Raw genomic sequence first — 11,444 nt, 5'->3', positions numbered from 1 at the left:
TACCTTTCCATCTGCTCCTTCTCTGCCCACACACACACGGCTTATGAGAACAAACACTCCGACCTAAACATCATCTAAACGCTCCCATCGCACGGTGCATGTGTCAACATTGCTTACTTTCACTAGGAAGAAGGACACTCCATATGTTCGCAGGGACCTTGCGAGTTTCACGTATTTCACCTTCGCCTCAATTTCCGTCATCTCGCCGCAACTCTTGTGATCCTGCGGGTGGATAAGCGCACGTGAGGAGGGAGCTGTGCGCCCTGGGACATCAGCATGCATGCACCACGCTTCGGTTCGCTCAGGTGGACCGCGAGCTTGTGAAACTCTAGCTCGGTGGGGGGGTTCGCGTACTTAATCTTGACGACTGCGTGGCGTTGGTAATAAAAGTGCATGCTGCGTTGCTCACCCACCCTGATCGGGGTGGGGGGAGACCGCTTTATTAATCCTGAGGGTTGGCCTTATAAAACACTTCCAAAACATCACCACTCTCCTTACGCTGGTGATGGTATCGCACTTGGTAGAGGTCACGACACAGACCTGGAAGATGCGCTTCTCGGCTCCTCTCTGCTTGATGTACTCTTTGGGCAGGAACTCCTTCAGGCTGCAAATCAACAAGCCAACATGTCACATATTTATACGCAGGAAACCCGGCCTGTAAACACAGGAACCCGGTGAGGTGATGGCAGCTGGTCATAACATCCGCGTGTGTGCAGCATGCTCCTGCGCCTCTTGCTTCTTACACTGCCTGGGAGTTTACTAAAGAATCTGCTGACTGTGTGTGTGTGTGTGTGTGTGTGTGTGTGTGTGTGTGTGTGTGCCAGACAGTGCTGAACAGGCCATTTATTGCTACTGCAGCGGTCCGGCATAGAAGCTGGAGGCTTACTCTAAGAATCCAGGCTTGTGTTTGTGTTCCACGTGGGGACCAAACTGGATCTGCGCCTGGATTCCGGCGAACTCACAGGCCTTATCAAAGGACACGGGGTGTGAGCCGTTCAGGATGTCATCTCTGGCCTGCAACATCACAGCAAGAGTTACACTGCATGCACAAGAGCGCGCGCACACACACACACACACACACACACACACACACACACACACACACACACACACACACACACACACACACACACACACACACACACACACACACACACACACACACACACACACACACACACACACACACACACACACACACACACACACACACACACACAGTACTCAAGGGTCACAGAGCAGAAGATCAACAGATGCTCTCGGTTCCAAGCTTCAGGCTAGGGGTGCAGTGGAGTGTCCAATATGGCACAAAGGAAATATCACAATACTGGAAGACGCCTTCACAATGCACATCATCATTAATTTAATATTTGTTACCAAAAAGTTGGAACAGACACAGTGTACCAGTGCCACAATGTATGAAATTCTGGAAATGAAACATTTCATCTACAATTAGTTTTGTTTTAAACACATATGCAGAAACAGAAGGAAGAATCTAAAAGAATTGGTAAAACAATAACATAATGGCATGGTGGACATTCAGTGTTCAGTGCACCTGTACAATACCCACAACAGGATCAGAAAACTGTACTGTGATCATCACAATGACAAAATGTCATCTTGCCCATATATACAAACCACAAACCATTCTTTTTCAGCCGTTATTGCAATATTGGCAGAAAGCTACTTTATGCAAATAAAGTCCTCCATAAAAACACCTCTACCTGTGCCTCATGGGCATGCAGACCCATTGCACACAGATGCATGTTCTCTGAGTGTTTAATATCTCTGCAGGGACATTAGCAACGTTAAAATAAAGTGAGCTAGGCCAGTGAATGTCACATCAATAGCCCACAGTAGTTTAATATAATGCAAGAAATATGACGGCCCCATCTTGCAAACAGTGAACGCGGTGTCTTGGTTGGGTTACGGAGAGAACATTTACTGGACCAGCAGGGTTTTCAGCGAGCTGAGCACAACCATGCGTGTCAGAACATGACATCATAGTTCTGCAGCAGAGCGTCAGGATGAAGTGGTGTTGGGAGCTAATGAATGATCGCACATGGCTGACTCAGAGCAGTGACATCCGCTGGCTTCACTGCGCGGGTAATCCGGTCACATCTGCTACTCTGTGTCACTGTGTGTGTGTGTGTGTGTGTGTGTGTGTGTGTGCTGACATCCTGTAGTGTCCTCTCCATCATTGAACCTGCCTCTGTTCTCTGTGTGTGTGTGTGTGTGTGTGTGTGTGTGTGTGTGTGTGTGTGTAAGGGATGCTGGGTAGTTGGGAGTGACACATTGATTATGGGTGGATGGAGCAGACACCCTCCTGGCACTTCTGATGTGTGCAGACCTGCTGTCTGTCTTTCTCAGGGGCAACAGCTCTATCGTTCTCCTCCTCGCTCTCTCTCCTTTTTTTCTGGGTAAAGATGTACACACAGAAGTGCTGATGTGCTGGCAGAATGGAAACACGCCCACACACACCCCTACCTACCTCAGGGTCGCCCTCAGAGTCTAGGGAACGCAAGCTACTGCATTCCGCATTCTCTCTGTAGAATCTCCTGATCCGGTTTGGGCGCTTGACGCGTACCGCCCAGTACAGTTGGAACATGGGTATAGGGAGTCTCCAAAACAAGGACTTTGGCTTGCCTGTGCACTTCCAGAGACTGGGCCTGGCTGGGTCAGAAATAGACACCACGCGCCATTTACAGTACGGCGTGCGAACTGGTGAGAGCGTGGCCAAAAGCGCGCTAACAATAGGAAGATGGTGCACGGACTCCTGCGAAGTCACGGGCAACGGATTTATATACCAAAGCAAATCAGTGCTACGTAATTAGAACTACAAGGTCGAGCCAAGACCTTAGTGGGAACGCAGACTTGGCAGGTTTCATGTGGTGATGAGATCATAACAGCTGTAGATCATGAAGGATCCATCAATCTCGGTCAGTTGTGTTTGTGAGGCACCCTCCCCCTCCACCAATCAGAACACAGTTTCCACACGTGACCTTTACATTAACCTACTCACAGGAGGGCAAACTGACACACTGAAAAGCACTGATGGAGAAATTTTAATTCTGTGTGTGTGTGTGTGTGTGTGTGTGTAAGCGAGCTGTTGAGGGAGTGCCGGGGGGGCCACTTCTGTGAGGCTGAGCAAGAACAAATGGCAGTGCTCACTCTCTAACACACACACACACACACACACAAACTCTTTAAGAAAGAATCACTGCAGTCTGTGGGATGGCCATGGGGGACTGAGAAATTCCCTGCATCACACTGCCAGAGATTGGCGTGCGTGTGTGTGCGCCTCACAAAATGTGCTCGTCATTTTTGCTGTTTCTTGAGGTTTTTGCCTGTGTGGGTGTGTTAGACTATCTGGTATAGTTTATATCTGACTAATGGGTGAGATTGTGTGTGGCACTGTGTTAGAGAATTTGGTGGGGGTGTGTGACTTAAGAAACAAGCAGAGACGGAGGCAGCCATCATCATCATCATCTTCATCATCATCATCATCTTCCTTTCCAAAATGTGTGCACACACTGTGCATGTGAACTGTGCTACTGGGCATGTGTGCTTGCTCATGAATGACAATAAGCAAACCCAGAGTTGAACGTGTGTTCATATGTAACGGCATGAACACGGAATGAAAGCAAAGCTGAGACATGAATTACAACTCACACATACACCTGCATCAACTGTAGCTTGGCTTTAAGGAACTGGCTAACTGTACAGTTGTGTTTTCCCAGCAGAAGGGAAACGTACGAAACGTGTGCCGAGCACCTCCTGAAAGTACAGGGTAGCAGGCTGTTCCTGTACAGTTCGGAGGCGGTTTGCGCTTGGCCTCAGCCCCGTGGCTCCTGCAGCACCATGGGACATTTCCCAGTGCGCACGCTGGGGATGGGATGGGATTCAAGCGGGGCGGCAGCGGCAGACCTCGGCGTGCGGCTCCGTCTGGGGTCCGTTTCCCAGCTGGTGCAAATGGGAAGTCTGCGGCTCTAATGCATGTGTCACTATGGAGCAGAGTTCTGCTGACACTGGTCCAGTCTGCTGCACTGATGCTTCCCACCGGTGACCCGCACCACCATGCAGCACCCGACCCAAAGTCGGGTTCCCCTCTGAGAGGTCAGCGTGTTCACTGAACCTCTGACCTCTCTCGCATGCACGCATGCACACACACACACACACACACACACACACACACACACACACACACACACACACACACACACACACACACACACGAATGCCTGTCCCTGATAATCTGACCATACCCCTGTGTGTGTGCGCACATGCAGGCATGTGTGTGCGTGCGCAAGCAAGCATCGATATATAAATCAATAAATTGGTCACAGACCTTCGAATTATGCAATTTGTGATTTGAATTAAGCACAAAGGAAATCAAATTCTATTTCTATGTACACGACTTGGTCCTGCAGGCTCTGACAACACAAGCCCTGGAACAACACTCAAACCTGACAGAAGACGGATGGCCCGACTGGGCATTAGACATTAATGTCCACAAAAAGACAGAAGGGAAGAGCGAGCCAGATCACAGAAAACTAAAGTCCCACACACCAGGAAACAATTACATCATCTGTTAATCAGGGGATCTGACACCTCCAGCAAGACTATGAATGCATTTGTGAAAAAATGCAAGAAGGATCTTATATTAGTGAACAATCTGCCACTATATTCAACCTAGCGATTCAAATTTGGGTAAAAATATCCAGTTACACAATTAAATGCATATTCCCAAACACCTAAGAGTTCTATAATTTAGCAAAAAGACTCTTATTGGGACCCAAATCTTAAAAATGACATCGTAAAACAGCGTATCTGGCACAGAGATCAGAGCTGGGTGAATTTCATCCTCTCTCCTCACGTGAAGGAGCTTTCAAATTAAAATTGCATTCTCACTCACACAGGCATAACAAGGCTCCTGTCATCAAACAGCACAACTTGGCCACCAAAAACAGATCCCCTCAGACCCATTACAGAAAGACACCTTCACAGCACTCAAAACGGCCACTCCAAATGATCGACAAAGCCCACAAAAACGAATACAGTAATATTGACATTTACAGCATTTGCCAGACGCTCTAATCCAGAGTGACGTCCAAACGTACTCTGTCATTTACTCACAGGATTGTCATTTACTCTGAACAAGTGGATTAATGACTTTTCTTCCATTAACAAATTAGTGCGTTAAATTACTGAAGAGAGAACACACTTCGTCAGATTACCTGATTAAAACGGAAATTTCCCAAAGACAGACACACCTTAAGAGAGTCCGACTTCGAGCACATAACCCGGAACAGAGAGGGGAGCCTATTAAATAAACCAGTTCAAGCCCAGAGAACCGAGAAGAACCGAGATGCAGAAGCAGTGGCACCCAGACACGCACACAAACACACACAAACACACACACGCATATCACGGGCAATACTCCATACGCTTAAAACCTACATGCCATCATATGAGCATCATGATGCTGCGTGTGTTCAGGAGAGATATGCGGGCATGTGTGTATAAGTATAACCACACGTGTGCATTTAAGTACTTATTGTAGGGTATAGTTTGTTACACTGATGTTGTCTAACACTCTAGTACTTATATTTTATTGCACTTATCATTGTCCAAGAGAGACCTTATGCATTTTGTACTTCTAGGCATCAGCAGTGATCCCTGTATTTCTACAGTATTCTAGATCATTGGTATATTGGACTCTAACCTACTGTACTGGCTAGTTTGTATTCTATGAGTAAATGACAAAGCACTTTTATAAGTCACTCTGGATAAGAGCGTCTGCTAAATGCCGTAAATGTAAATATTTGTGTGTGTATGAATCTACAGTATATGTGCATATAAGAATCTTATCTAATTTATTTATTTTTCCCCTTTCTAAATTCAATTTGATCAGTTTTAGTATAAAAAATTACATTGTTTTGGCAGTAATAAATTGTTAATTAAAATTCATGCCAATACAAGTATTTGAATTTGAGAGAGAGTGTGAGTGTGTGCACGCGCTTCATACCCGGGGACTCCTGCCCCACAGCTGTGTTCTCAGCCCTACAATCATACGGCACGACACGGTCCTGCCACTGAACAATCATTTATGTACGTGTGAATGTGTTAGTATGTGTAAATGTATTGGTGAGTGGGTGTGTGAGTATGTGTGTGCCCATATATCTAACATTACCTGGGTGGACTGTGTAACGGGCAGACTAGGCAGTCACATGGTAAAACCTAAGTGGTTACAGTTCTTACAATAAGCAGTGGCTCTGCGATTATTAGCACCCTGGGGTCAAAGGGCTTTGACAGCACGGTGTGCAGAGCTAGCAGAGCCATGCACGTGAAGTAGTCCGAAATCAAGCATAGCATGTTAAAGCAACGCTGCGCATCCTGAAGAAGAAAACGCGGCTGACAAACCGGCCTCTGTGAAGACGGCCTAACCGGCTCTCACGCCTCTCCAGGTTTAAGGGCAAGGAGATGCGATATTGCTCTCCTGCTGTGTGATAGCCAGCACAGGCGATGGTGGCTGACATTATAATCGGTAATCAGAGAGGTGGGAAAGGAGACATTTTACAGTCAGCACAAGACAGCCTTCAGCTAACATGCTGTAATAAGACACACACACACACACACACACACGCACGCGCGCACACAGATGGAGAGAGACAGAGCTAGAGAGAGGGAGGGAGGGAGAGAGAGAGAGAGAGAGAGAGAGAGAGAGAGAGAGACACAGAACACTATATTTAAATGTTCAGCTGATCCCTGAAGACAATCCTCTTTGCCATTTGGTCTTAGAGCTCACTCATCAGCTAACATGTGATGCCCTTCACACCCCCATCTGCTAGACAAGCTCCAGTTTATCCAGTTATGAATCAAACACATATTTCTTGTCTGAAAGCCCGGGAAAACAAAAAACACACACACACACACACACACACACACCAAAGCCGATTAATTCATGAGTGAATCTTGAGACACGGGGATCACGTGGGCCTCCTGTCTGTTCTCGGTTAGGGACACGAGGCGTAGGGTCATCCTGATCAGGTGACGACTAAGTGACCACAAACCAGCCACAGCGGCAGGCAGCCCCAGAAAAAGCTGTCTGCCTGAACAAGAGAGGCCATGTGAGACAAGGGAGCTGGAGACAGCCACGCATTTTGTCCTTCACCGTCAAAGACACAAGGACACGTGAAACAAATACTTTGTTATGTTAAAGCTGCTGCAGTTATCGACCTTCCTTAAAACATCCTGGGAAAAAGAAATGGGATTCATACCAGAATTTCACAGTTTAAGGGAACATGGGTATTCCCATAGAATAGAGAACACTGTCTGCACGAGTTCCTAAAAGTCTTCTACAGCAAATGGTAACTACTACTGATTATATGTTTAAAATCTGCAAGTGTGCATCTATTTATTTAGATTAATAGAGTAATATATAATAAAGGCTGATTTAAATGCTTTGCAATGTAATTCATTGTGGTCATGCCAGTAAAGTCACTTTTAAAGGGACTGAAGTCAACTGAATTGAGAGACTTGGCAGGGCTGGGATGGATGGAGAGAGAAAAGGTTTCTATCTCCTGAGCTAGCATTCTGCATTCTCAGTCCCAGAGAGGGTAGGAGAGAGGCAGCAGACCTGTACATAGAGCAGATTGAGCTGCACAGGGTCGCGGGAGTCCACGTTCTGGTCCGAGTAGAAGAACTTCCTCCTCAGCAGCAGGGTCTCGCTCTCCTCCACTCCTTGCTCACGGAACGTCCGACTGTGGTCCAGCCAGTTCACTGCAAGTAAGAGATCAGCCAGCCAATCACAGTAATCCGGACCTAAAAACTAATAAATAGCAAAACAAATCTAAATAACAATATAAACAGCACAATTAATTAGTATTTTTCACTTGATATAATACATTTAATAGCGATATTGTTATTTCATTGTAGCTGTAGTTCCTAGGTGCCATTGTATAAATCAAATTTACAAAACTCATACACCAAATGTAATGAAATAGCCAAGATGTGCGTCGTCCAAATGTTGCTTCCCTTTCACTGAAGCCATGAAACCAACACTCTGAACAAGCAAGGGACACTTCTACCAACCAATCAGGAGCATGCAAACTGCATGCAAAAACGAACTTGCCTCAAGTCATCTCTATGAAAATACACAAACGCAAACGGCATAGCTATTCAGCAGTACTCCCAAACTATTCTTTAACGAGTAAATGAGTGCTTGTGCGCGCGCGAGAGCAGCTCACAGTCGTCGTCGGTGTGGAGCTTGGCTTTGAGTTTCTCCATCTTCCTCTCATCTCGGAGCAGGGTGCGCTCCTTCTTCAGCGTGCCTGTGCTCTCCTTCTTCTCCTCCTCGCCCTGCTCCTGGATCAGAGAGTACTCCTCGTAGTTCGTGATCCCTGAGGAGGGGAGGGTGCACACGGAGAACGGTCAGAGAGAAAAGCCGTGCATTCCCCGCTGCCGTTCCTCCTGCGAGAAGAACGCCAGGCAACACGAGCGCTTCCCGAGAACACGGCGAGAGCTCACACACACACGGACACACGGACGAGGCCGGAGGAAGGGCGAGGAAGGGCGAGGAAGGGCGAGCCAGTGCGCGTGCCCCTCACCGATACGGCTGCAAATGGTGACCAGCAGCTCGCCCACGGTTTTGGAGTCGTCCACCATGATGGTCTTGATGGCACCATCCAGCATTTTGATCTTCTGTGGCCTCTGCTTTTTCTTGTACTCTAGAACATCCTGAGAAAGTGAGAGAGAGCACACTGGTAAGTATGGGATGTACTAAGGAATGCTTAAACAGGAAAGGTGAGCGATTGGAGAGAGCTGCCTAGATTGTCGATATGCCGAGCACTGCGCATGTACCCCATTCCGCAGCATGTAGTAATCCAGCGTTCGCCCCGATTCCAGCCAAATCCCTTTCCGGGGGTCATCGTCTGACAAGAACAGGCCATAATCCGACGCTGGAACAGAGCGAGGCGGAGAAAGTCGTCAGATCCTGCCTGGGACACATGGCCACACTGGAGTTTAAGCCAGTTAACCATCAGTCCGTAGGCACCCACATACTGGTCGGCCCTCTGGAAGCACGGCTGGCTCTGGACCAAGATTCACGGCCACAGCATTTCATAGACAAAATCATTAAAACAAAGCGATGCCTCATCTAAACAAAAGCATCGTTTGTTGTTAAGGATGAGTAATGTAACTGACATTCATGGGCAGAATCCAATTCGTTGTGGCTCGGTCGAGTTGCGCTGGCCACACAGCGCAGGGCGCGTATAAATCTGTCCCGCGGTCTAACGAGCACGCAAGCGGCGCGGAGGCTCCAGCCCGTCCGGACGCAACCTCCTGCAGAGACAACACCACCCTCCCACAGAACGGCCCCCCATAAACCGCAATTAACACTGAGCCCCCAATGTTTGACTCGGAGACAGCTTGATGACTGGAGAAAAAGGAAGAAGGGAAAGCAGAGAGAGAGAGAGAGAGAGAGAGAGAGAGAAAGACAGAGTGAGAGACGCGCAGCGGTGACGCAGATTTTTATCTTCCTGGCCAGCGTCTGGCCTCCTCATCCGTCATGCTCACTTTGGGGGGAGAATTAGAGATCAGCCCTGTAAATCAGCTCCACTCCGCACAGCACACGGAGGCAAAGCATCACAGCCGCTCAAAACAAGAGGCGCGAAGAAACACGTACACCTTTATAGCCCCCGCGCCGCTAAGCACGCAGCTGGGGAACGCCGTGCCCGGCACGGTGTGCGGTCCGCGGGAGGGGGCGCCGTTAATCTGCCCTCTTGTCTGGTCCAACTCCAGTCCCTCTACGTGGACGAGTTGTGACGCTCGCGGCCAACGGCGCCGTCCGAACCCCTCGGAGAGCTCACCTTGTCCGGTCTGGGCCTCGGGAACCCGCTCTCGGATGATGCGGCAGGCGTCGTACACCGGCGTGGAGGGCTCGAACTGCATGGTCTTCACTACGTTGCACTGCCTCACGCAGATCTTCAGCGACAGGGCCACCATCCTGACGTCTGCCCACGCGGCGGAAAACAAAACACAGACATCTCACGTTAGCCTTGCCGGAACTTCCCTGGCACCAGGCAGGGTTCGTTTCACAAGGTATCTGCGGGCATCAGGAAATTCAATTTAATGCTTTCAAGACCCTTTTATTGCCACTTAGAGGCGGCATTAATGACATACCAAAACGAAACATAGAAAGCACTGCACGCAGACAGCCAGGAGGGCTGTGAGGGCCCCTGGTGAAGACACAACGACAGGAAGTGGCAGCAAAAGCACTAAATAAAAGCATGGACTATCGTCCCGTCCACACGGACTCATCTCGTCTAATAAGGACGCTCTGACTTGTAAGGTAATTTTTAGCTAAGCCCAGCTATTTATCTGCCACCTCATGTATTTCACCTTATTCAAAGATCAAGATCAAAGCAGCGGCATTCGTGATCTGTGCTCGCATCGGAGTCAATGGTTCAGAATGATATAACATCTTCATTTTGGCAAAACCTCTGGGGTTCAAATGCAAGTTAATGCGTTCAACACGTTTTGTGAAAATTTTCATCGTTTTTAATGTCCTGCAGACTGTTTTGCAAGCATATGTATAAACACTCTGCAATCTGGATTAAGATCTGGATCCTAAGCAGTATGAACGCTGTGAACACACCAGGTGAAGTGATGGTCCTTTGAACCTCGGCTCTGATTCTGACAGCGTGGCAGCAGACCGTGAGGTGAAGGGACCTGCCCAGGGCTTTTAAACGGTAAGGACGCCACGTTGTACCCAGCACGAACTTATCTGTACCCTGTGGAATAGCTTGAAGCGCAAGTGCCCAACGCACGCCTTAACGACCTTTGTTCTTAATCATGATCATCTGAGCCAATCAGTGGCCTACCAGGAGAGGGGGCAACATCGGAGCGCTGATGTTTGTGTGTCTGCAGCTGGGAGCAGCTAAATCAGTCTTGAAAGGTGGCCGGCTCAGGTAGCGGCTGGGTGTGCCAGAACAGCGCAGTAAACACACTCCTTGGATGAAACGGCTTGGTACCACATAACGCCCTGTATGAAGTGACTAATGTTTATTTGACATGGTTCCTCTAGGACTCGAGGCGATTAGCCAGAGGAGAGAGGAATAATCACGCGCGCACACACACACACCCACACACACACACACACACCCATACACTGCTGGTAATGTCCCTGTATGATTCTTTTACTTTCGCCGAGACTCACAGGGGACAGGCTGTGCATCATTCACCAGATGTGAAGCTGAGTTTCCAAGCAGCCCCCCACCCCCACCAACAACCCCTCCCCGGGCAGAATGAGGGAACAGACCGACAGTGCCACACGCAGCTCTGATCTGAAGCCGCTAGAACATCTCTGAAAACGAACAACTCCGCCGAGGCTGGTACCAGCTATACCATTACTGGCTATTAAAGCAATCATTTTTTCATTCATA

The 11,444-nt window shown here is 48.4% G+C and overlaps 1 protein-coding gene across 6 annotated transcripts in view; it reads right to left on the bottom strand.

Annotated features, from left to right (window-relative positions):
- tln2b (talin 2b) overlaps positions 1 to 11,444 on the bottom strand; it is a 77,632-nt gene that overhangs the window by 34,010 nt on the left and 32,178 nt on the right. For all 6 annotated transcript variants that reach the window (XM_035522466.1, XM_035522455.1, XM_035522465.1 and 3 more), the window contains exons 3-10: positions 9,870 to 10,013; positions 8,863 to 8,960; positions 8,610 to 8,739; positions 8,250 to 8,402; positions 7,640 to 7,782; positions 887 to 1,014; positions 541 to 604; positions 118 to 222 (exon numbers count right to left, since the gene is read on the bottom strand). In XM_035522466.1, coding sequence (XP_035378359.1) covers positions 118 to 222; positions 541 to 604; positions 887 to 1,014; positions 7,640 to 7,782; positions 8,250 to 8,402; positions 8,610 to 8,739; positions 8,863 to 8,960; positions 9,870 to 10,005 — 957 coding nt within the window. In that variant the 5' untranslated portion in view covers positions 10,006 to 10,013. The remainder of the gene's footprint in view (positions 1 to 117; positions 223 to 540; positions 605 to 886; positions 1,015 to 7,639; positions 7,783 to 8,249; positions 8,403 to 8,609; positions 8,740 to 8,862; positions 8,961 to 9,869; positions 10,014 to 11,444) is intronic.

This window comes from Electrophorus electricus, chromosome 2 (assembly GCF_013358815.1).
Source record: "Electrophorus electricus isolate fEleEle1 chromosome 2, fEleEle1.pri, whole genome shotgun sequence".
NCBI classification, from domain to species: Eukaryota; Metazoa; Chordata; class Actinopteri; order Gymnotiformes; family Gymnotidae; genus Electrophorus; species Electrophorus electricus.
This window is presented reverse-complemented; position numbering and strand designations above follow the sequence as displayed.